This window comes from Choloepus didactylus, assembly GCF_015220235.1.
Source record: "Choloepus didactylus isolate mChoDid1 chromosome 23 unlocalized genomic scaffold, mChoDid1.pri SUPER_23_unloc3, whole genome shotgun sequence".
Classification (NCBI taxonomy): Eukaryota; Metazoa; Chordata; class Mammalia; order Pilosa; family Megalonychidae; genus Choloepus; species Choloepus didactylus.
The window spans coordinates 162,876-189,686 of NW_023637597.1; the positions used below are offsets into that span (position 1 = coordinate 162,876).

The 26,811-nt window shown below is 40.1% G+C and overlaps 1 protein-coding gene, 1 non-coding gene and 3 pseudogenes across 2 annotated transcripts; all 5 read left to right on the forward strand.

The window, feature by feature from the left end:
* Positions 1–1,224: 1,224 nt before the first annotated feature.
* Positions 1,225–1,747, forward strand: LOC119525034 (annotated as a pseudogene).
* A 5,733-nt stretch (positions 1,748–7,480) lies between these two features.
* Positions 7,481–8,001, forward strand: LOC119525012 (annotated as a pseudogene).
* A 1,102-nt stretch (positions 8,002–9,103) lies between these two features.
* Positions 9,104–9,210, forward strand: LOC119525037. Its single transcript, XR_005214909.1, has one exon. It is a non-coding gene; the product is annotated as a U6 spliceosomal RNA (small nuclear RNA).
* A 97-nt stretch (positions 9,211–9,307) lies between these two features.
* LOC119525035 lies at positions 9,308–9,644 on the forward strand (annotated as a pseudogene).
* A 14,430-nt stretch (positions 9,645–24,074) lies between these two features.
* On the forward strand, positions 24,075–25,733 carry LOC119525013 (serine/threonine-protein kinase MARK2-like). Its single transcript, XM_037823709.1, has one exon. The coding sequence runs from the start codon at positions 24,099–24,101 to the stop codon at positions 25,731–25,733; it is 1,635 nt and encodes a 544-aa protein (XP_037679637.1). The 5' UTR covers positions 24,075–24,098.
* Positions 25,734–26,811: the final 1,078 nt, after the last annotated feature.

The following is a 26,811-nucleotide window of genomic DNA, read 5'->3' on the forward strand; positions in this document are numbered from 1 at the left end:
TAAGTGCTTCAAATATATTTAACTCAGATATTAATGAGAGGACCAGTAAGATAGTAAATCTTAGTCAAGACCATTTTACAGGACAGGATTACCATTAAATAAACACTGTGTTGGAGACAAATGGGTTAATGTACTACAGGGTTATAAAATCATATACTTGGTTTTTAATTTCTCCTCTGATAAAACTATGCACATTAACATGATTTGATTTATATGAGAATTTCAGAGAAGGGCATCCAGAATCTGCATATTTTCTAACACTTGGCATTCAGACTTCCCTAAAGTCTATTCTCCTGCTGTCAATTTTCTCAGGCATCCTTCACACCTCACCCTTCTGACATGTGGCCTCGGCCACCTTCCCTTCCAGCCCCAGTGGCATCTTTAGATCACACTCAACCCATTAGGAAACTCCTGACCTGACAACCCCAGGGACATCTTCTCTGGATTCCTATGGTACTTGCCCTGTTAAGCTCCTCGTCCTTTCTAAATTTCAATCACTTGGGTCCTTAGGAACCCCTGTCTCCTGGATCTCCTTGTTCATCTCTGTGCTACTCTGTCTCTATATACTTTATGGGATTCTCTTCATCTTTACCAAACCGACATAATCTTCTAGTCATGCCATTTATCCATTCAGCCCTCTGTTGTCCCTGATTCCGTCCTCCTAGGGCCACACTAACCTTCATTTTCCAAGACAGAAGTGGAGTCTCTGGCCTCCCTTCCTCCAACAGTGAAGATAGGAAGGGAGGCACCTGTGGAACTCCAGTACTCATGTAAAGAAACCATCTGCATTGTGTCCCAGGGAACATTACTGATGGAATGTGGAGGCCCATAAAGGGGCCCCTGCTCCAGCCCTAAGGCAGAGCAGTAGGAAGGCAGGAGCTGCCCTGATGGGCTCAGGTCACCTCATCTCTCACATTGTACAAGTTCCCAGCCACCAGGGAACACTCAGGGCCCTAGTGCCCTCTGACAGGGCTCATGGGGCCACAGCTGAGATCTCCCCTACTCTGGGTCCCACACAGTCCCACCCATCTCCCCACCTCCACCTTTCCTTACCCAGAGGGGCCTAATCCAGGGCCCAATGTGGGGATCAGAAAGCTGGGGGTTCTCATTTGCATGGATGGATTTCCCTTCTTTCAGAGTACAAAGAGGGGCTGGGAGAGATTTTGAGGAAGTTCCACCTTAGCTGAGGATTCATAGAAGGCAGGACTTGTGATCATCACCATCATGGCCCTGTCCCCTCTCCTCCTCACCCTCCTCATTCACTGCACAGGTAACTGGATGTGGGGCCAGGGGAAAGGGCATTGGGGCATTACATGGGCCCCCGCTTTCTCCTCTTGTCTCTAGAGCCCAGAATCACCATCTCTGTATCTCCCACAATTCCAGGATCCTGGGCCCAGGCAGTACTGACTCAGCCACCCTCAGTGTCTGGGGCTCTGGGCCAGAAGGTCACCATCTCCTGCTTTGGGAGCAACACCAACATCAGAAATGGTTATTCTGTGCACTGGTACCAACAGCTCCCAGGTATGGCCCCCAAACTCCTCATCTATGGTAACAGCAATTGACCCTCAGAGTCCCTGATTGCTTCTCTGGCTCCAGGTCTGGCAGTTCGGGCTCCCTGGGCATCACTAGGCTGCAGCCTGAGGATGGGGCTACTTTTCATTGCCAGTCCTATGACAAGATACTTGGTGCTGACGCAGTACTCCAGGCCCTTGGGGAAGTGAGACAAAAACCTGCCTCTGCCCAGTGAAGCTGGTTGTCCCTACGACAGCCTGTGACAAACAGCAGCAGAGGGTGACTGTGGAGTCCCCAAGTGTCAGCATCCCAGGTTCTGACACTCAGAGCACAGACAACTCTAAAGATCTATGATAACAGCTCCTTACCATTTTTTAAACAGATTTATGGAGATGTAATTGATTACCATAAAATCTACCTCTTTAGAGTGTGCATTCAATGTATTTTAGTATATTTAAGGAGGTGTGCAACCATCATCATATTGTAATTTTAGAACATTTTTATGACCCACAAAGAGACTCCATCCCAATTTGCTCAGTCCCAGCCTCCCTTCTCTGATTTCCAGGTAGCCAATATTTTACTTTCTATCTTTATAAAGTTGTCTATCCTTGACATTTATTGTAAATGGACTCATGCAATATATGTTCCTTTGAGACTGGCTTCTTTAAATTAATGGCTTCATACCATGTTTCTGAGGTTCATGTATCTCATAGCACAGGCCAGTACTCCATTAGGTGGGTTTTTTTTTTAATTGTAGTATCATATATGCAATGCAATATTTCTCATTTTAACCACTTTAGTAATAATCTATTGTATGGCTAGGCCACATTTGGGTTATGAGTTCAACAGTGGATGAAGATTGTGTGTTTTTATATCTTTTGGCTATTATGTACAAGGACACTATAAGTATTCATGTACAAGCTTCTGTATTGATGTATAAGTTCTTTTCTCTTGGAGAGAGACCTAACAGTGCACTTGCTGGTGACATGCTGACTTTATGTTTAATATTTTCAGGAATTGGAAGCCTATCTTCCAAAATGGCTGCACCATTTTCCATTCCACCTAGCAATGTCAGAGGGCTGCCGTATGTCCATATCCTCACTAGGACTTGTTCTTACCTCTCTTTCTGATTAGGCCATCCTCTGATTAGGCCATCCTAGTGGTGGTGAAGTGGCAACTTGTGGTTTTGATAAGCTTTTCCCTAATCGTAAATGATGCTAAGCATCTTTCCAATTGCTGTACCCTTTTTATCAGGTTATGAGCATCTGAGGGCCTGAGGCCCTCCCAAGGATAGATGACTTTAAGGAACTTTACAATGAGCTATTGCTGAAATCACACCCTTAGCCTGCTCACCTGCACACAGGAAGAAAACTTGATTGGAAACAGAATCCCTCTCAAAGGCAATGGAATGGGCCAAATGCAGCCTATCCCTCCATGCCAGGATCAATAGATACAAAAGTCTTATCAATTCTGCCTGTGCCAGGCTCACCTAGGCTCTAGACCTTCATTAGTCTCTGTCCTGAGCAGTCCAGTGCTTACTCTGTCACCACTGGAGTCAACACCAAGCCCAGCTTGTGGCTTCTGATACATCAGCAGAGGTCCCTCCACTGGACATATAGACATAGATGAAGATGTGACTGCAGCCTCTTCTCCCTGCAATCACACAGTGACATTTTTAGCAAATACACAACACCCCTACAGAATTTAAATATTCCATCAAAGAGATAAAAGAAGACCTCAGCAAACAAGACCATGTTGAAGGGTATGATGGCTTAATAATGAAAAGATAATTTAATGTATTAGTTCAATTAGTGAATTTTAATAAATACCAGTCTACAAACCGGGAGATTTGCACATTTTAAAAGATCTATGTGGAAATTGCTAAATCTAGGAATAGCACAGATCATTTTGCAAATGAATGAAAAACAACTAGGGCATGCACTGTTCGATATTTACACATATGCTGAAGCAAAATTAACTTTAAATGGTGCTAGCTGCTACAGAAACTAAAACCAGAAAATTTAATAAATAGCCCTGAAATAGACCTATCTGTGCAACGTTCCTAGGGTGGGTTATTCAAACAATACAAAATTCATTTGTCCCTCTTGATTTCCCCTCAAAATTTCTTCTTTGGGCCTTCTCCATCTCTCATGTGTCCCCAGGTCTGTCCCTCCCTCCAAATTCTCTCATAAGCCACGTCACCTCAAAGCCTTTGCCATTCTGGGACTCTGCTGTGAACTTCATAAATTTGTAACTTGCTAATGTCTTTCTCTTAAAAATGGATACATCATCTTTCTCTCTCCTGGTGAGCTCCACACTAATTGTCCCTCAAGGGGCCAAATGAAAGATACCCTCTCTGAGAAGCCTCCTCTAAATGCCCCAGATATTGAGAGTCTCTTAAGGCCACACTCTTGTCTCCTGACATTTTCCATGTTCACTGTATTATTTATTTCTTGTTGGCTTTTCCTTCATAATCCTGTGTGAAACTCGGTGAGCAAATTAACATTAGTAATATCGAGTCCGAGCCCAGTGCTTGGCACATGAACCACTCAATCAACATGTAAGGAATTACAGTGAAATGTTGAAATGGTAGAAAGACCCAGGTCTTGTGGAGACTGAAGTTTTCCATGAGACCAGGAGGAGGAAATGTGGGGCTGTGCTAGGGGCTTCCTGTAGAGGGAGCTCACAGATGCTTGAGTGTCCCACTGACTCCAAGTCTGGTTGGGCCTGAGCTCACTGAGGAGGGAATCAACACCTGTGGTCTCTAGAAGACTCTCCTGCTTTCAGGCTTGTGGAGTTTCCCATCAGAACTTACTTACATGCAGGCCCCTCCCTAGCAGCAATGTCAGAGCATCTCTGCCCATTAGATGCCTCTGTTGATAGTCACTAGTGCAAGGGAACATGTTTCCATGACTAGCGTATCCTCCCTGAAGCCAATGGGAAGGAAATAAGAAAGGCCTGGGGCAGCCCAGCTCTAGACTTGGGGCATCAGGGGCTGTTTCCACCATGGTCTGAACTCCTCTCCTCCTCATGCTCCTCTCCCACTGCACAGATGGGGACAGGCCTCAGGGCTGGCTCAGATCTCAACAGTTTAACCAGTTCTCTGTCATGAGAGTTCATCTGCAGGTTCCCTCTCCCAGTCTGTGCTGACTCAGCTGCCTTCCCTCTCTACATCCCCAGGAGTTCCCAACAAACTATTCACCAAGATCTCTCCTTAAATGGGGGAAAGAGAAACACACAGGTTATGCCTGCAAAGTGAGACAGAATAGGAATTCTTTGGAAGACACAGCCAGAAAGGAAATAGGCCCTATCTGCAACATAGGTACTGAAATAAATTAATAAGAGTAAATACTGTTGCCTGGAATTTTAAATGCTCACCAATTCAGTCATGTTCATCCATAAATCAGTTCTTCATCTTAATTCCAAAAGTGTGAGTCTTGTGTTACTGGTGATAGATCTGCAGCTGATATATTACTACTTCCCCTAGTCACAGACTTATTTTCCTCTCTCAGAACCTGCCCCAAACAACAAACAAGTGACATTTCCCACAGCCTCTCCCTGATGAGGATCCTTCAAATACATCACCTCTGCTGCTTCTTATCTGCTACTGCAGTCCCTGAGGCCTTCCTGAGATCCCCTTATAGGAATTTTCAGGTCTTTAGTCCATCTCCACAGGAATTTTTCAGGTGAAAAGAAAATGTTCCATTCTCCAGAGACTCCCTACTCCATGGTGGATAATTATCAAAATTTTAGACAAACATTACAACTGTCCATAATCACACTCCTACTATCTGACCTCCAACATCTGCTTATCTGATTCCTACCACCCTCAATCAAACTTTTGAATATCACAATGAAATTATCATTTCCTAAAAATGAGGTGCTCATCTAGCCTTTGGGAATTTTCACACGGAAGATACTGATTTTCTTTTGCCTCCTTTGAAATTAACTTGGGCCCTAGACAAGTTAATCTTGGAGTAATCAATGGATCAGCAATTCACCGTGTATCTCAAGATAGACCATTGTTTTCCTTCTGCCCCAGGATCTGCTACCTAAGACCTCTCAGGGTAGTAGGCCACCTGCAGAAACATACTGCTCAGGACCCTGGAGTCCCATCCATTAGCACTTCTCCAAAACAACATTAAAGAATCTCTCTTGATCACCCCAAGGAGACCCCAATGCACTGTGTGGCATGGCTGTGATGCCTGGAACTGGCAGGACACTCATGGGGGATTGTTTGGTCTCCCCCAGCCCTGTGCTTCCTGAGATCTGAAGACCGGAAGCTCTGGATCTTTTTTCTCCCATTTTGTCCTGCAGGAACCAATGAACAGGTCTTCCACACTCCACAGGGCCTGTTTCTTTGTGCACAGGACCCAGGCAAAGTGGAATCATTAACAGAGGTATTCTGATCCCCAAGTTGCCCACCTGCTGAAGCTTCATACTGGCTGATAGAGTAGCCATGGGAACACTTTGGCCTTCATTAGCTCCAGGGCCCTGGGGGGCCTTAGAAAAAGCCTGCTCTGGGGGTGGATTTGCATGGAGAGTCCTTCCCTCTCTACAGATGGAGAGAACAAAAGAGAGACAGAGGGATCAATGGGTCATGCGCTTAGCCTCTGACAGAAAGTTCTGAGTACACATGAGACATATGTCTTCTCAACAAGCATGTGAACAGATGTCCAACATCATTAGTCATCAGGGAAATGCAAATCCAAACAAAAATGAGATTTCATTTCACACCTACTGGGATGGAAGAAATAAAAAAGAGGAATTATAGTAAGCGTTGGAGAGGATGTGAAGAAATTGGAAATCTCACACATACATTGTCAGTGGGACAATAAAGAGGTATGGCTGCTTTGAAGGAATTTGGTTATTCCTGAAGAAGTTAAAACATATAAGTATCATATGACCCAGGAATTCCTTCCACCCAACAGAATTGAAAACACACGTCCACACAGAAAGTTGCACTCAAATGTTCATAGAAGCATTACCTGCGAGTCCATCAACTGATGAAGGCATAAACATAAAGTGGTACATATATATGAGATGAACCTTGAAAACGTCAAGATTTTTGATAGAAGCCACACATAAAAAACCACATGGTTCCGTTTGTTATAGGCAAATCTATAGAGACATAAATTAGATCAGTAGTTGCCAGTATCTAGAGGAAGTGGGAGTAGGGAATCACTGCTAAGGATACGGTATTGCTTTTTGGGTGATATAAACATCTTGGACCTACATAGTATACCTACAACAGTATAAAGAAGCTGAAGAAGTTAAAACAAAACAGTACAGGTTATAGGGTGAATTGTATAGTATATGAATTATATGTCAATTAAAAATACTTAAGTTCTGGCCATGCTACTGGGCTCTGGTAGAGACCAAGCCTCTGACCATAGGAAAGTCAACTGCCAAGGAGCCTAGATACACACAATATCAGCTGCAGTCACAGGGGACTCTAAGATGCTCCCTCTTCTACTCAGAGCAATGTCTGTTGTGTGAATTTGAGAAAAGAAGAACAGGAGCCTGTGATGCTTGCAAGCCTCCCATTTACACAATTTCTCCGCCCCAAGTTTCCTGATTAGGGTATCCAGGTACTGAAACTGATCTACTGAGGGAATTAAAAACTGAAGATCTGAGGAAGAGATGGGGTGGGAAGGGGAATGCCCTACAAAAGGGCATACTTCCATCAGTGCTACCCCCCTATGGACAATAGAGGGGGCTGGGGGCCAGGCCCTGAAAAAGCCCGCACAGCTGGGATTTGGCCCTCTGAGCTGATTAACACCTGGTCACTGGTATGAAACATCTCAATAGCTGTTGCCTGGTCAAGTTGCTGAGTTGCCCTGGGAGGGGAGCTTATTTGCATGAAAGCCCAACCCTACACAGGGAGTTGAGGGTTTTAATGAGAGATGGGGAAGCTAACTCTGGGGTGATTTGTCTTGGAAAGCACAGCACTGGGGGAGTCTCCAACATGGCCTGGACCCATCTCCTGCTCACCCTTCTGGCTCACTGCACAGGTCAGGGGGGGCACTTTCTGAGTTTGGGGTGGGGACAGGCAACGTGGAACCTGCCTGACTCCATCTCCTTTCCTGACTAAGGGGTTTCTCACCTGTTTTCAGGAGCCATTTCCCAGGCTGTGGTGACTCAGGAAACTTCACTGCTCACATCCCCTTGAGGGACAGTCACACTCACCTGTGGCTCCAGTGCTGGGGCTGTCACCACCACTAACTACGCCAGCTGGATCCAACAGAAGCCCTACCAGGCTCCCCGGGGTCTGATAGGCAGTACCAACAGTCACGTCCCAGGGTCTCTGTGAGATTCTCAGGCTCCCTGCTTGGGGACAAAGCTGCCCTCACCATCAAGGGGGCCCAACCCGAGGATGAATCCGAGTATTACTGTGCTCTGTGGCACAGCAACCATTATCACAGTGACAGATGTCAGTGGGAAGTGAGACACAAACCCCCTGGCTCAGCCTTGGTGCCTTGCTCCTAATATCTTCCATCCTCTTTTATGAGAGGATGGATCCAACCAAGTGTGGGCTCAGGGAGCTTGTGCTCACGGCCCCTGAGAAAATAGTCAAAACACATTTGTTCAAAGCTCAGAAAAGTTTTCATTTTTAACTTATCATTTTATGATAATAATGCAATCTCAAAAACAGTATATAAACTTATCAGTCATTGCAAAGTTGCAAAGGAAATGGGCAAGAGTGACAAAAGAAAAAAGTATACGCTATATACGTGGTGTATATTTGTGCATATGTCTGGTTAACATCAGTATTTGACAAGTGTATTACATGCATTACCCCATGCTAAACTCAGTATTTGGCAGAGGTAACACTAATGTTATACTTCCTTAAATTAGCTCTGTTCAAGACAGTTATTTACTATTTGTCACAAAGAGGGTATTACAGATATTTGCTTACCGATATTCATTGTAGCATTATTAACAATTGTCGAAACATGGAAGCAACCCAAGTGTCCATCAACCAATGAATGGATAAACACATACAATGGAATATTATTCAGCCATAAGAAGGAATGAAGTTCTGATACATGTGACAACACAGGTGAACTTTGAAGACATCATGTTGAGTGACATCTTGAAGACATAATGTCAACACAAAAGGACAAATATTGTATGATCACACAGATAATGAAATAATTAGAATAAGCAAATTCATAGAGTCAGCAACTAGAATACAGGTTATCAGGGGTCAGGGTGGAAAATGGGGAGTTAATGCTTAATTGATATAGAATTTGTTTGGGGTGATTAAACAATTTTGGTAATGGATGGTAGTGATAGAACAACATTGTAACTGCAATTAACACAACTGTATTATATATTTGAATGTGGTTAAAAGGGGGAAATTTTAGGTTGTATAGATGTTACCAGGGAGAAAAAAACACAAGACTGTACAAGACAAATAGTGAACCCTAATCTAAACTATGGATTATGGTTAATAGTAACATTATAATAACTTTCTTTCATCCATTATGGGAAGTGTCAATAATAGGGGTAGAATACAGGAACTCTATATTTTCTGCATGATTTTCCTGTAAGCCTACAACTTCTCTAATAAAAAAATTATAAAAGAGTGCTTGCTTCAGCAGCACATGTACTAAAATTGGAATGATACAGAGAAGATTAGCATGGCCCCTGCACAGGGATTACATACAAATTTGTGAAGCGTTCCACATTTTTATGTCTATCGCAACATTAATCTTAGTATTACACTGTTATATTTTCAGGAAACTACTAAAGTTCCTGTGAAATCAAACTAGAATTTCATAAGAATGTAATGGATGGAAAAGAGAAAACCTATGGTGGCTGTGAAGGCCCTGATGCCATATACGTCAAATTGATATCTTCTGATGGTCATGAATTTATTATAAAAAGATAATATGCACTAACATCAGGAACAATAAAAGCCACGTTGAGTGGCTGGGTCAGTTTGTTGAGAATGAAACCAGTGAGGTCAATTTTAGAGAGATCCCTTCACATGTGCCATCAAAAGTATGCATGTATTTTATCTACAAGGTTCACTACACTAACAGCTCCACCAAGATTCCCGAATTCACAATTGCACTGAAAGTTCACCAGAACTGCTGATAGCTGCAAACTTCCTAGATTGTTAAATAAAATAAAATATAATAAACTGTTAACTTTTTCAGTATTTAATACCTGTAGTTCGATTAGTGATTTTTTTTCATATAGCACATTGCCTGTATGCAGCTGAACTATAAAATTGCAAAGCAGATTGCCTTCTGTTCTTTTTGCACAGCAATCAGAGTTGAAATTTGATGGCCACATCAACAAATTAAGGATATTTTCACAAACTGAGAAATAAACAAATATGTTAATTCATAGGTGGTTTTGCCTTATCCTTTGAATGTGACTTTTAAAATTAGATCAGTGATGATATAGTAACACTGACATTTAGGCAAACATGAACAAGTTCTATATATAAATAACAGAGCTAAAATTTAAGTGTTTTTTAAAAATCCCCTTCTGATCTTATAGTTGTCATTAACAATACGGAGTTATGCAAAATATTGTATTATAAACCTGTTTATAACTTAGCCAAAACATTGATTTTTATAACTCTCAAAGATGTAAGAGTTGAAATTTCTTACATGTCTTTTGATAAACTGCAGTATTGTTTAAGTATATTTTGTCTTTTTGTTTATTGCTAGAATTTAAGAAATTTATTTAAAAGCAATTTTGAAAGGTTACTAAGTACAGATTTTAGAGCAGTAACTTTTTAAGAACTGTAGCTAGCTGGTTAACAAGTAAACTATATTATGTTGATTTATTGTACATTATGCATTTTGGGCAAAGTACTGTACTTTCATTGACTATGAAGCTTCCTTTGCAATTATCATTATTCTTATATAGTATCTTGTGATTGTAACACTTCCAAATGTTTAAATGTGTTTTAGAAGATTCACTATGAACTTTATGCAGATCTTAAATGCTAGACTTTTATGAACTATTCCAGTCTTCCTCCAACCAACTGAAATGTTATAAAATATGAAAAGCACATGGAGAGGTACAGTAAAAATGTTATTATATTGTACCTTGGTATAGTACATAAATTATCTTCTATTTATTACAAGATGTCCCAGTAAATATGATAGCCATAATCTGTGGGTTTTCTACTGAAGTCAAAACTAACAAGGAGGTCATTCAGCATTTACAGTAAGAAGACAAAAACATTTCAAAAACGATGACCAAGCATCTCTTCTTAGGCACGGGAAAAGAAGCATTGAGGTTGGCTTTGTATTATACCTATCTTAAAAAAAGAGCACAGCTGTCATTATCAGGTCTATAAATCTACACCTTCAGCTTAGACCTTCAAGACTGGCTTAAAATGAACTGGTTTTATTAGAAACTGCAAAAACCAAACATAAACAACACAGGTCTGTAAGAGTAATTTTATCTTCTTTGAAAACATAAATATTGTGCTTTCCAGCTTCTTGAAAGCAGTGTAATATAAATGCTAATTGTATATATTTTAATAACTTCTTAAGACATACTATTGCATATCCATATTCATATTTATTCATTGAGTACAATATAATTCTTATACATAATTCTGCTATTTGGTGACAAATAATGTAAGTTATAAACTAAATGATGATCTCAGAGGTCAAGTTGACAGTTAGGAAAAAAGTTTAACTTTGACCAGTTTTAGAAGGTTACATGTGTTAGATCCAGAAGTAGCCTTAGGTTTAAGACATTAAAATAGAACTGAAAAGATTAGGAAAAACCTTTATATCTTTCAGTAAAAGGCAGTACAAGTCTGAAAGGTGTTATAAACACTTGGTGCACTTGGTGTTTGATCTTTTTACCCTTAATTTTCTTTTTTCCAAGAATTCTTGTCAATGTTTGCTTCAGAACATCTCAACATATGATTGAACAGTGAATTTTTGTTTGATTAAAGTTAAGAGAAAATTATTTTATGTAGCATTGAAACCTTAACTGTTTTCTGATACTTGGTATTTAGCTTACTTTTCAAATTATGATCAAATCCGCCCAATATTTTTTTCTGCACAAAAAATATCACCACAAATGCTTTCTTATATTCAGTTAATATTTCATTTTTGTACTGTCTAGATTATTTTATGCTTTCTTGATTGTTTATCTTTCATGCAGTTATTATTGACAGATAATCTCCCTACTTTTGAAAAGTCCTGTCGATAATGAGAAATACAACATATTACAAGCAGTAAATTCAGCTCATGCTAACAGATATATTTAGAGACATCTTGCTATGCTTGGAGTTGTCATCTTTGTGTCATTTTGCTAAGCTTACCAATTATTCTACCAAAATAGTGTAAATATTCTAAGAAATAACATAAAATTGCTGTCAATAAATGAAGAGTGTTTAACCCTTACAGTTGCTATCTACATTGAGGAAATTTCATAGAAACTAACAAAATTTGAATGTATCCACACCTGGCAGTTCTAAGTGGAGCCTCTGGTTCTATGTAAGTCTGATGAAACACTTAAGTCCAGTATTCAATAGATACCCTTGAATATATACACACACACACACACATAAACATACATCCATCCATACATATATATGGAATTTTATTTGCAATATGTAAATCTGGCTTAATTCCAGGTCACTCATGTTTGTGCCAAGATTTTATATTCCTATTAGGCTAAGCTCTTGACTGTTGTATCTAATGGTCTGATAGTTTAAACAAATATTTATTAGCCTAGAAGTATTTTTGTATATTAGACAAAGCACCGAACTGGGAGTTAGAAAGTCTGGAATCTTCTGCAAAATTAGCCATGTGACCATGAACAAGTCATTGCACCTTAATTTCACAGCTATAATGTTAGAAGGTTTCACACACGTATGGTGATGTTTAACTAAAACCTTTATTTTTTTAATGAGCAAGATTGTGTTCCTGGATGTTGCTTAAATCCAACATTGTAACACTACAGGTGATCAGTTTAGAAGAATTATGACCTAGAAAGAAAGTGGCCTTCTTGCTGCTTCTCTTAAATATTGTCTACAGGTTTTGGTTTTCCCTGCTTTTGAATTAGGCATTAAGTATTCTAAATTAATCCTAAATATATTAACTAGATTGATTTTGGAAAAAAAAATAAAGGAAAGCTTAAGTTACAGAAAGTGATTGCTTCTGGTCTTCAAGTCAATTCAACAAAGTATGAGTAGAAGGGGGAGGAAGAAAAATATAAATATAGAAAATTATATAATTTTGCAGAATATATTTGGCAATTTGAACAAACATACCAAAAATTCTGGATTTCATACTTGGTGAGATATTATATTGATGAAAAAACAAACAAACAAAAAAAACCCAAAATATCAGTTCTGTAAAATTTATGATTGACTTCATTGTCTTTAATTAATATTGGTGGGATTTATTTGGTTTTAATGACAGGAAACAAATATCCTTACATTTTTTTCTATGGAAACAACACAGTTAATAATTCTAAAAAGAACTGTGGCATTTTCATCTCAAGATAATGTGACTTTAGAATGCCTAGAATTATTAACAAGATCTCAGTCTTTACCAAGAAGGAAAACTGAACAAAATGTGTGTGCCTGTGTGTGTGTGTGTGTGTGTGTGTGTGTGTGTGTGTTATAGGGGGAATAAGAAATTTAAAAGACAATGGATAGAGTCTGGAATTTAAGTTTTAGGAATGACTCAGCCCCAGTGTTCTTTGTCAACATGTAGCAGGCCCAGGGCTTTAAAGAAAGTTTGTGGTTTCCTTCAAAAATAATAAAATAAGTACAAAGCCTAAATCTTCTGCCATTTTGAGGGGTACGTAAATCAATTTGGTTGCAAGCATGATCCTTTATTACCTGTCAATAAACAGATCGGCAGAGCCGTGGGAGTGCCTTCCCCTTGGCTGAGAGCCCAATGCCGAGGGGCCCCGCTGACTGGAGAAGGAGATTCCCCGGCTCAAGGGTCTCTGCTTCTGAAGTCTCTCCTCCCCTTTAGGAATGAGATGCCGGGGTCCTAGTAGGGTTGTTTTCAATGGCCTGCTATTAGCTACAGAAACAACCAGGCCCTGGTGATGAAATACCGTCTCTGCTACACATCCTGGGCCTTACCGGTGTCCCCATCAGCTCCTGCCATCCCTTTTATGCCCCCTGTTTACAGTCTGATCCAACAGGAGGAAGTGTTCTTTTTCTCTAAACTACTCACATTCCGCAATGGTGCTTTCAGTTTGGCAGCAGACTCTGAGGTCATTTCACTTCTGTGGGAGAATTTGCAAATGGATCTTTCCTTAGGCAGAAGTCTCTCCAGGTCTTTTAACTTCTCCGCGGTTAGATCCCCGCCCTCGGGGCGGGGTGGGGGGGAGCAAGTCCTGGGCAAGCTGGGCTATAGCACCGGAAAACGCTGCCAAAGGCCAGGGGGGGGGGGGGTCAGGAGCCCGGGGCTGGGGGCGGGGCGGGGCCCTAGAGGACCGTTAAGGACGTTGACAAGTCCCCAACTTGAAACCTAGAAAGTGAGTAACAATTTTGAACATCCATCAGAAACGATTGCTTCTTATTTTAGGTACCTTCCTTGCAATCTACTTAGTATTTGGGGAAGAGTGATTTTTCTTAAAAAGAACGCATTCGTTATCAAAACGGGAAACTAATGAAGTCCTGTGAATGAACCTGCAGGTCCAGGCTTGTGGGTGGCAACTCGACCTCACAGAGCACTAAGGTATTGGGGTTTAGTGATGATGAGCTTAGATTGTGTGTGAATCCTGGTCAGACCCTTGTTAGTTGCATGATCCCAACTCCAATGTCTTCTTTTTTTGAAGTATGGATTGCTCAATTACTTGTGTCTATGCAAATTTCATTTTGGCCTCAGACTGTACTCAGTCTCCTCTTTGATATCCAATAGCACGTCTTCCAAGGTTTCTAAGTGTCCTAACAAGCAGTTCAGTCATTTTTGCACTTCTTAAATGTTTAAAAATTTAATGCATAAACACTAAGAAAAATAGAAAAAATAGAAAATTCAAGTATGCTAACTTTCAGCAATGTCTATAGTTCCTTTAATTTAATTTAATTTTAAATTTCAATAAAGTAACATGTTTTCTTATCTATGGCTTTCCTGCTAGAAGATAAGGAGTTGGGTGTATTACAACCTGGCACATACCCCCTTTCCCAATCTTCCTGTTCTAGTAATATCATATGTTTTATTTTATCAATTTTCAGGGTTTATTTTGACACATTAAGTACTATTCACAGCTGAGCCTGTAATGTATTGGGATTACATCTCCTTTTTATAGAACTTTTTGTTTTCCCTTGACTATACATTGTCTTAATTTCTGTTTGCTAAATTTTCTATGTGCTTATTACTAATCCATCCCCCACATTCTGACAGATGTCTACCTTTCAATATATTCAAAGGAAACTATCCAGTTTCTCTTTCTTTCTTTCCCCATCTCTCTCTTTCTTTTCTTTCTCTCTTGTTCTTTCTTTCTTATTCTCTTTCTCCCTCTCTCTTTTTCTTTCTTTCTTTTCCTTTCTTTTTCTTTCTTTCCTGGAGGCCAGGGCGGCATTATGACTTTTGTGGGTCTTGGGGTCCTTTGCTTTAGTTGGTCCCTTCCTATATGTATATAGATAGATAGATAGATAGATAGATAGATAGATAGATAGATAGGTTTATATATATACACACACACATATAGTACAACTACATTGGTTTAAAGACGAATATAATCTAGGTTGGATTCATTGTTATATAACCATCACTATTATATTAACTTCTTTTTTCTGTTTTTAAAAGAAATTAAAATGAAAAGATTTTTCTGGGCCTCTTATAGTATCATGGCCCCAGGTAGGTTGCCTACTGTTCTTACTGGATGAGGTGGCCTTGTTGGAGACATTGCCACTCCTGGAGCCCTCCTTTCTCTCGCTGCAATCTGGGCTGTATATTCTCTAAGCTGTGAGAGCTCCCTTTCCCTTCCTCCTGACAGTTCCATTTGTAGATCTCACATCTTGAATCTCAGATTGTCGGGATCCCAGGTCTTCTTTATTGTATTACTCCCTCATTTTGAAGGTTTCAGAAGTTCCTGATTCAGCTGCATTCTTCCTTCCAAAACTTTGTTATTGTCTCCTTGCCTGTTCTTTTTATTTAAACTTGTCCCTTTACTGTTATTTTACTGATGGCATGGAAGAGAACTTAGGCAAATATCCTGCTTCATTTTTTGATGATTACTGAGAAGTATCTCACAAATTTCGTATACACATTTTATGCACCAATTAATTTTAATCTTGTTTCCTAGAACCCTTGGAGCAAAGTAAGTGTTGTGTTTGGGTATGCACGCATATATGTGTGCTATACAAGATAAAAGGGCATCAGTGCAAGACTGATGATTATATGTCTTAATTTCATTTTATTAATATTTATTTAATCACAGATTTAATCTTTCTCTTTTTCCCACTCACAATTCATAAATTATTTATTAGTATAAAAATATACTCTTTCTTTCACACCTTTACATCTAATCTCTCTCAAAGCAAGTTCCTTCCAGGAATGAATAAAGCCTACCTTGTCTAAAATTTAAAAATACTTTTTTCAAAAATACAGTAGGACCTCTTTCATCTTTTTAAAAAACATGCCTGCATCTCACCTATACACATTAGGAAAAACTGTACCAAAATAACTAAGGAAAATTTTTCAATAATATAAAATGTATCATCAACCTCACAAATAGAAGGTTATGAAAATAAATCTGTAATCATTTCAGCTACTATTACCCCATTTCTTTCTGATATTATTTTAAAATACCCTCACATAAGTCCATTTATGTCTATAGTCCAAACAAATAGAATCAGCAGGGTTAAGTGCCAATTAGTCAAATTATTTGTTTGTTCATTCCAGATGGTCTTGGTTACAAGAGACCAAAAATCATCTAAAACTAACTGAAACCCAAAAGGTAATTTATTTTTTTGAATAGCTGGAATTTCCAAGTTATTCAGCTCTAGTTACAGCTGGATCAAGGGAGGGGTATCAAATGATGTTGCCAGGGTTCTAGTGTTACCTCTATTTATCTATATCTATCTATATCAATCTATCTATATCACACCAAACATTTTGTTTCATAAAAAATGTTATTGTGATGTTGGCCATAATATTTAAATAAATATCTAATCATGGGAATATAATGTAATTCTCTCCAGTGGCTAAATTGTTTACTGAAAGAATGGAACATTTTTATAATTTTTCTTTTGGAATTTCCATGTGGTAATTAGAACCACAAAAGGAAATCATTCTGGTAATATTATAGTTATAGGGCATTCACTGATCCTGATATGGTATGCTTTTTTATCACAGACACTGGAGAAATGTTTTGGTTTGATTAGCATCTGAAATTCCCTATATGTTTGGGATTTCCCTATATGTTTCCCTATATGTTTGGGAAATGCAGTGAATGCCTCAAACACTTGCTTTCCTAGAATCCTTGCAGCAAGAGTATGGTCAAGTGGACTACATCCCACTAATAAGATTCAGACTGGGTAGCAGAAACCAATGATTCAAAGAGGTAGGGACCGAGGACCTTCATTCCCACTGCATTCCTAGGGCAGTGGTGTCAGCAGGGGTTGAGTGTATCCAGCATCCAGGACTAAAGATGCCAATGGTGCAAGCTGTAAAGTATTTTGCTTGGAGGTGTTGGAAGCACAACTTCACAAAATGAGCTGTACCATCCATGTGGTTGTGGACATAAGTCCCAGCTGTGTTTCATAGAACCTGGTTCTCCCAATCTGGCAATTTTGCAACGTACCCAATATCGTTATCCCAAATTCCTTTACCATAAAATCAATGAGTCAGTTTCTGTTGCTTGCATTTAAGGACCATGAACTGTCAGCCTTCTCTGTGCTTTCTCTCCTTTAGTTCTGTATTTGTTTAGTCTTGTATTTCTCCCTTTGCCTCTGCTACTTGAACCTTCTGGTATTGGCTGGAAGGAGAGGGTCTGGGAGATGAAGTTGGGAGTAGAGGATGTATGACCACACTGAGCCTGGGCGGCAGAGAGCCTGCTTGAGGCCCATCTTAAATCAGGCCAACTGAGGGTTAACTCAGCAAGGACAAGCTGTCAGCAGCAGGTGTGTACTCCTCTTCCCACTTTTATAGCTGTGGAACTAGAGGGTGCCCAGTTTAATACCAACCAAGTGGAAGCAGGGGGATAGAGGAACAGCAGGGATGAGTGCTTTCAGAATCTCATTGTCTTGTCTCTGGGAGAACAGTGGAGGCCTGACCAGTCCCCATGGGGTCCATCCCCACTCCCAGCCCTGGGTCAGCCTCTCCTTCCACCTAAGAAGGAAGGAAGGAAGTGGGAGAAGATGAGGGTGCAAAATTTTGAGGAGGAGGACAAATATCCCTTGGACAGCAGCTGGTAAATGGAAATACCCAACTCTGGGAAGAAGGAGGGCAGAGGGTTACATGTGGAGGTAATACAGAGACCCTCACCCTCACCTCTGCAGCCCCAGATCAGCCACCAACTGGATCTGCGTGAGAAGGGATGAGGATCTTGGGGAAGGGAGTAGAATCATGCCTAAGGAAGGAGGGGGCCTCCCTGAATCTTCCTCTTCCAAAGAAAGCCACTACCCAGTGACCACTCATCACCACCTCCAGCCGGGAAAAGCACAAAAATTTGTGTCAAAAGATTTTATTCCAAGCATTGCCCCCTACAGTTCATGAGAACCAAAGAAACACACCATTTGTCTAAGCTTAGGTTAAGCATTGAATATATACCAAGAAAACAAGAAAAGCTTATGTAATTCTCAACACAAATCAGCTCAACTCAATTCCTTTGTGGCAAGTAGACTGTCTTTCTGACTTTACAGTCCCTGAATTGAACCTCCTACACTATTAGGCACATCAGTATTAAGTGGGATGCTCTCTATTTGTTGTGATCTCCTGACACTTTCTTCAGAAACCTCCAATGACTCCTCATTTTCTACTGTAAATGACGTGTAAGACTTTCCATTATCTGGCAAGCCTATTGCTTAGCCCTTTCTTCCCAAAACCAACTCCACTGCACAAAACATCCTCCCAGACAATGGCCTGCTCCTTGCCCACCCCACTCCATCATGTAGAAGATATATTCTTTGCTTTATAAATTTTGTTCACCTTCTCTCACAGCCATCCAAGTACCCCTGCCACCCCTAAAGGCCTTTTCCTCTCTGCTTTCCTAACACTGACAGTTATTTAAAGCCCAACTTACAATTCTGTGACCTTGTACAAGTCTATTGCCATATAGCCATCAGTCCTTTGTTGACAGAAAGAGGATCATTGAAAGCTCTCTAAGAGGCATACCCAGTTCTAATGCATGATCATTCAATGACTCCAAGTCCCACTGTCCCCAAGAAGATGGCTCAGTGAGCCCAGCCCATGGTCTTTCTCCTCCTGCCAACTACTCTAACACCGGTTCCTAACTCACACCAACATCGGTCATTTAGTGGACCTTTTCATGTATGGCTTGTTCTCCACAATATGACTCAAAATTTTCTAAGGAACTTATACTACATCTTTAAAGCACCTAATCCATCTCTGTGAGAAGGAGCTTATCTGGTACTATCACCTAGTTGGTCTAGCTATGAACTTGCCTGGCAACTCATTTCTCACAGCTGGGTCCATCTGTTGGACATAAACAATTTCACAGAACATCACATTGGATAAGGCCACTCTACAGCTGTAATGGATCAAGACAAAACAAGGCTACTCCATGATCATGTCTGTATCCAGACAACACATGGATATTGTGCAACCCAGATATCCCCTCTCCTGGCTCATATGAGTTACTGCTCCTCCTTTACCAGTTACAGCTTTAGCCTCCTCTATCTAGTCTAGACTCTTCCATAGGTAAGATTTATTCAGTCACCCAGTCATAGAATTACCCACTTCTTAACAATATCCAACCCAAAGTAAAACCCTGCTCCCTAAACCCTCCACATAGCACATGCCCAAATCCTAGAATAGGTTTAACACCTTCATACTGAGATGCTCCATGGTTCTTCATGGTATTCATTCTCCCTCACTGCAAAATAAGCCCAACCTGTTCAACTGCAGGTGTGTTCCTGGCAGCCTATGGCTAGAAGGCATTGACACTTAGCTCATGGTAAGTATGTAACTACTGTTGGCTGTAAAAATAGAATTAAGATTTTATTCCACTACTAGATGGTTATTGCTTTTCACATGGTGAAAATTATCTGAGTTATGGGCCAGTATTTGGAAAGCATAGAGTAAGGAGTCTCAGTTCTGTGTGTCAGGTCTACCTAAAGAGTAGACCCACTGCACCACTCCCCAGAGGTCAGACTCACATCATATGGCTTGGGGAACCCACCAGGAAAAACAAAGACACTCCTATGACATGGGAAATTCTAAGGCTCAGAGGTTTCCTCCCAGGAGCTGGGGACAAAACCCAGACCTCACAATGGGAAAGGCCACATTCTTCACTACAAATTTTTCATCTGCTTAAGCCTCTTAGATTTGCCTTATATAAAGGCTGTCACAATGAAAATTAAAAACAGTAACTACAATGATAGTGTACAAGATGCCAGGAAATGTACACATATTTTGTCTCATTCTCACAACAACACTGCAAGGTTGTTAGTAGTCAAATGGAAGGTTTTACAATTGAGAAAATTCAAGCTCAGAAAATTCAAGCTCAGAAAAGTTGCCAAGAGTTTTAGAGCTGGAAGGTAAGAGATCTGACCATTTTGACAGAGCATACTCCTTGGGGAGTATTACATCCATATTGTCAACTTCATTTATTATTCAACAAACATTTATCGAATGCCTAGTATGTGTCAGGAACTCTTCTAGGTGCTGGAGATTACAGCAAAGAACAAAACAGACAAACATTCCTGCTGGCATAAAGTTGAATATTTTATTGGGAGAGACAGAAACACAATAAGCGGATAAGTTCATGGGTAGTGTTTTGAATGGTGATATTGTTGTAGAAACATGAAAGCAATGTGTGTACCTGATTCAGATCTTTATTCAAGTACATCAAATGTAACAAGACATCTTTTAGAAACCTGGGAGTTTAAAAATGGACTGTTATTATATGATACTGTTAAATTTGACAGATTTGATGATGGGATGGGATGGTGGCTGTTGTGTAAAAAATGTACTTATCACTTAAGGAGGCAGCCAGAAGTATTTATGGATAAAATAAAATAAGATTTCAAAAGTATTGAACAGTATTTATGATGGACAATAGAAACATGAGGGTCTTTCTAATTTTGTATATGCTTGAACACTCCACTAATACAATTTTTTAAAGAAAACAACACATGGCGGTGGCATATAGGACGTGTAAGGTGTTCTGAAAGGCCAAGTAGGGATATCAGGAAAGGTCTACTAAGAAGGTGACATTGGAGCCAAGACCTGAAGGAAGTGGGGGAGGGAGATATGTGGATTTCTGGAAGAAACAATTCTAGGCAGATGTAGGAGCTAGTGCAGAGCCCTGAGATGAAAGTAAGCCTGACATTTTCAAAGAACAAATCCAATCACTGGGAAGAAACAAGCAGCGAGTAAAATAGTAGGAGATGACATCAGAGAGTTAACAGGGATGGGTAGGGAGGAGAGGAAATGAATATAGGGCCATAACCAATAAAGAATCCATGTTCAAAATACATAAAAAATGTAAACTCAGTAAGAAAAATGCAGGCAACCCATAGAAAACGGCACACCACATGAAAGGAAATGGCCAATAAGCATATGGAAATGTGCTCTACTTCATCAGGCATCATGGAAATGCAAATTAAATCCACATTGCTACACCACTACACACTCATAAAAAGGTTAAAATTTTAAATACTAAATATTAGAGGGGACACTAAATATTTTAAATATTTAAAAATGTTAAAATATTAAATATTTAAAATTTTGAAAATATATAAAAATTTTTAAATACTAAACATTAGAGGGGACACAGAACTCTTGTAAACTGCTGTGCTGTGCAAATCGGTACAAACTGTAGTATCTACTAAAACCAAATGGATGCAGACCTTATAAGCCAGCAATTCCATTTGTATGTATATGGACAACAGAAGAGCTTATCTATGCTCAAAAGAAGACTATAACAAGAATGATTAGAGCTATTAGAGCTATTCAAAGCATCCCCAAACTGACAATGGTCAAGTAACTAAAACAGGTAAACAAACTGTATTATTGACACACAGTGGGTTCCTCTGCAGCATTTATAATAACTAAGTATACAATATAGATGAAACACAAAAACACTGAGCGAAGGATGAAGATGCAAAGGGTTTAATAGAATATGATTTCATTTATGTAAACTTCTGCTGTTAGAAGACAGAATAGTGCTACCATTGAGGAGAAAGTGACTGGAAAAGGACATGAGGATGGGGGTTTGGGGAGCTGGGAACCTTCTGTTTCTTGATGTGGATGCAAGTTAATTAGGTGAGTTCAATTTGTGAATAGTTACCAAGCTATACATTGATGATGTGTGCATTTTCTGCATCTGCATTATACTTCAATAAAAAGTTTTCCTTAAAGTCATGTATTAGCATCTTGTTTCCCTTCCCTGAGGTTCAAGTGCCATGTCCAGCACCCGGAGCCCCCTACCCATGCAGAATAAGAGGGCAACAGAACATGATGGATGGCTGCCTTAGAAAAAAAAGAGATTAGCTTTCTCAACCCACAGCTGCAACCTCTACATTTAAAGACACTAGAACCAATATATCCTTGAGTTATCTGGGAGGAATCTACTCCAAAGAGACTGGACAAAACTGTAAACAAGAAAGAAATATATACTACTACTCTGCTTTGTATATATATATATACACACACACACACATATATATGTTCAAAATGTACCTTATTGTGTATTACACAACAGAACATTTTTTGCATAACATATTGATGCCTGTTGTCATGACATCACTTTGAGACCAATCATTCAGAGTTTAAAGAAAAAGGAATTGAATATTTTAAGTGTAGACATTCTCAGATCTTTAAAAGCCAAAGCAGTTAATGAAAAGTTTTACTTTCTAACAAGGTAGGTATCCACAGTTAAAAGTCACATGAAGAAAAAGCTCGTTGTGGGGTCCTCAACATAATGAGTAAGGGTTCTTAAGAACAAAAAGGTAGAAAACCCCTGTGGATTATCTCCAGGGTTGATTGATCCATTTCTTGCTGTGACTGCATAAACAACTGTTCTTTTTTAATTCTAAACCCCTAAACTGCTTTGTTTCCTTTAATTTTTTTGTTTTCCTTTTTCTCCACCTTTTTCCCATTTTTCTTTTTTTAATTTTATTTTCCCCATTTTACCTTTTCCTTCATCTTTTATTTTCATTTTCCCCACTTTTTCTTTTTTCTCACTTTTATCTTGTTTTCTCATTTTTTCTGTATTTTATTTTTACTTTATTCATTTTACCATTTTTCTGATTTTATATCTTTCTTTATTCATTCCTCTTCACATTTTTTCCACTCATGTTTCCTTTTTCTTTATTTTGAAATTTCCTCACTTTTTCTTTATACTATTTTAATTTTTCTAATATTTTATTTTTCCCTTATTTTGTTCAATTGGTACTTCTCTCTCCTTTTTTCCATCCTTCTTTCTTCTCTTTCTCCCTATGTCCTTTCTTCCTTTTCTTCCTTTCTTCCTTCTCCCATTCCCCCTTCCTCCCTTCCTCCCTTCTCTTCCTTGCCTCCTTCCTTCCCGCCTCCCCTCCTCCCTCCTCCTTCCTTCCTTCCTTCCTTTCCCTCTCCCTCTCTCTCCCTCTTTCTTTCCCTCTCCCTCTTTCTCTTTTTCAGTTCCAAGCCCTATATTCCCTGGCAAACTAGGTTTGCAGTTCTTCTACCTTAGGTTAGTGATTTACTCTTTGGAATTGTGAGGGTTTGGGGTTTTTTTTGGGGGGGGGGTTGTCTATTTTATTTGTTTTAAATTTATTTTTTTGTTTTGTTTTTTCTTAATTTTTTTTTTTTATTTCTCTATAGCCTTGGGCTTATTTTTCCCTTTATCATTTTACAATTCCCATTTTATTTTTTTATTTGTTTGTTTTCTTTTTGTTGTTGTTGTTTTCAAATTTCTTTAATCTTTCCTTTTTTATTTTCTCCTATATTTAGTATTTTTATTTTTCTCATTTTCTTTTTTCTTTTTTTTCTAATTTTTAAAAATATTTATTTATTTAGGAATTCCTAGATCCTATACAAGTCCCTTACAACCTGGGTTTACAACTATTCTAGCTCAGGAAACTTTTCTCATTGATGAGGGAGGGAATCTGATGAAAATTAGTGGTTTTCTCATTTGGTGTTGTGAGGTTTTTGCCTATTTTCTTTGTTTTCTTTAAATTTCTTTTTTGCTTTCTTTTTTGTTTTTCTTATTTTTTATTTTCTCAGTTTTATTTACTTTTCTTATTTTCCTTATTTATTTTTATTCCTTTTCTGCTTTTATTTTATATTTATCTGGGTCATCAGGTGGACTTATGGACTTATTTTATTCTGAGTATATACATACCAACCTTCTCTATTTTAAACCTCCATTTGGATTCTTTGTTTCCCAGCCTGTCCAACATGCTGCAGAGCCTCTTAGCCAACATTGATGAAGAGGAGACCCTTATTGGAAATTACCGAATGCTAAAGACCCTTGGAAAGGGTAATTTTGCCAAAGTGAAGCTAGCCCGGCACATCCTCACTGGGAAGGAGGTAGCCGTGAAGATAATTGAGAAGAATGAACAGAACTCCTCCGGCCTCCAGAAACTATCCCGTGAGGTCGCCATAATGAAGGGTTTAAATCATCCAAACATAGTGCAATTATATGAAGTCATGGAGACTGAGAAAGCACTCTGCATCGTCATGGAGTATGCAAGTGGAGGGGAGCTGTTTGAACACCTAGTGGTTCATGGCAGTATGACAGAGAAAGAGGCCCGAGACAAATTCCGTCAGATAGTGTCTGCTGTGCAGTACTGTCACCAGAAGTATGTTGTGCATAGGGATTTAAAGTTAGAAAACCTCCTCTTGGATGCTGACATGAACATAAAGATTTCAGACTTTGGCTTCAGCAATGAATTAAGGTTTGGTGAGAAGCTGCACACATTCTGTGGTAGTCCTCCTTATGCTGCCCCAGAACTCTTCCAAGGCCAAGAATACGATGGGCAAGCAGTGGATGTGTGGAGCCTGGGAGTCATCTTGTACACGATGGTCACAGGATCCCTGCCTTTTGTTGGAGAGGACTTGAAGGAGCTCAGGGAGCGAGTACTGAGAGGAGAATATAACATCCCCTTCCACGTGTCTATGGAGTGTGAAAACCTGCTGAGGAAATGCCTTGTTCTCAATTCCAGCAAGAGGGGTACATTAGAACATATTATGAGAGACTTGTGGATGAACATTGGCCATGAACATAAACTTGGGCCTTATGAAGAGCCACTCCCTGACTACACGGATCTCCGACGGACTGACTTGATGATCTCCATGGGATACACTCAGGAACAGATCCATGACTCACTGATAGGCCAGAAATATGATGAAGTGATGGCCACCTATCTACTCTTGAGAGATAAGACATGTGACCTGGAGGGCAATACCAGCTCCCCACAGCCGCTGCCTCTAGCTGACCAGAACAACAGCTTCAGCCTTTCCCCATCCTACCAGGTAAAGCACAGCATCTCTGCCAACCCCAGGCAGCGGAGTTTCAGCGAGCCTACCCTTCTTGCCTGGAGGAAGTTTGGCAGCACAGTTGACATGGCTGCCAGCTCCCTGCCCGGCCTGGAGTGGAAGGAGACTAGCTCTGTCCCTTCTGTGAATAGTGACCTCTCTACCAGCTCAAGCTACAACCAGGGCTGGGAAGAAGCCACTGGGAGCTGCTTCAAGTTCATACAGAAACACTTCTGTTTCAGGTTTGCCAGAAATAATATGGATGTCCCTGAAAACAAAGAATTAGTAGGGATGCTCAAACCTCAGGAGGCCAAGCCACACTCACTGAAGTTTACATGGAGAATGAAGAAAACAAGCTCCATGGAGCCAAAGGAGATGATGCGGGAGATCTGCAAAGTTCTGGATGCCAATGGCTGCGAGTGGGATCTTAACAACGACTATGAGCTGTTTTGCATGCATGGCACACCAGGCCAGGAGGACTTTGTGCAGTGGAGGGTGGAAGTGTGCAGACTGCCCCACCGGTCACTTAATGGAGTTAAAATGAAGAGGATATCTGGCACCACCGGGGCCTTCGAAGCCATTGCCTCCAAAATAACAAAGGAGCTTAAACTTTAAAAGGAGTCGATCCAGAAGCCATCTGAGAGACAAGAGCAGGGGGCAGCTGGCTCTTGCTGCTAGCTGACCCTTATGCCCCAACCTGGGCAAAACCACAGAGACTGGATGGAGGAGTTTCCACTAGGGCCCTTCTCCCCTCCCCTGCCCTTCTCTGTCTTCGCTTCCATGTTTCTGGAGAAGCGAGATGGTTCTGTAGAAATAAAGACAATCCACATGGGTCTCCTCTTTTTCCATTCTAAAGGTTTCCCACTCCCCTGCCTACCTAGGAGTCTCAACCAAATGAAAGTGATGGGGGCTGACTTCCTGGCTATAGTCAGCTTTTAATAGTCTCGGCTTGTTCTTTAGATTGTCTTCAATGATTTCTATATAGCAATCTCCCTTTTCTGACACATATAGAAGCAAAGAAGGAGAAGGAGAGGAGGAGGGAGGCAGATGGGTGGGAGAGTGAGAAGAAGGGGCCCAGTGGAAACACATCAGTCCAATCTCTGCAGTTTTGCTGAGGTGGTGGCAGTGTGACTGACCAGCAGATCCTGGGAGCCTTTTAAAGTCTAATCTTGTTGATTTTGGAGGCAATGCTTTTGAAAGCCCTATTTCTAAAAGGTCATTACAGGATGAGGGTTAGGACTTTGGGACACAACTCAATCCATAACACCCTTGCAATAAATTAACTGCCCCTCAATTTCCCGTCAACTCTCACCATCTCAGAATCCTCAGGATGACATATCTAAAACTTGAGGCAGCTAGAATTTCCTTACAATTTAATTTCATGGCACTCACCCTGGCAATTACGAGGTATTCTAATTTCCATTAACACACCCAGTCTTCAGAGACACTTTCACTCATGGTTTCAAGGATTCTGCAGATCCCTGACCCATCAGCTCCAGCCCAAGCTTCTTACCCTGATTTGTTACAACCGCAACCACCTCAGCCCCTAAAACATGAATTAGGCAAGTCTCTGGACCTCTGCTGCCACCAGGGGACAATCTCCACTACACTACCTTGGTGATCCATTGAATTCTGCTCAATTCTCAACATTTCCTTATGCTCTTAGATAAAGGAGACCAAATAATACTGCCCT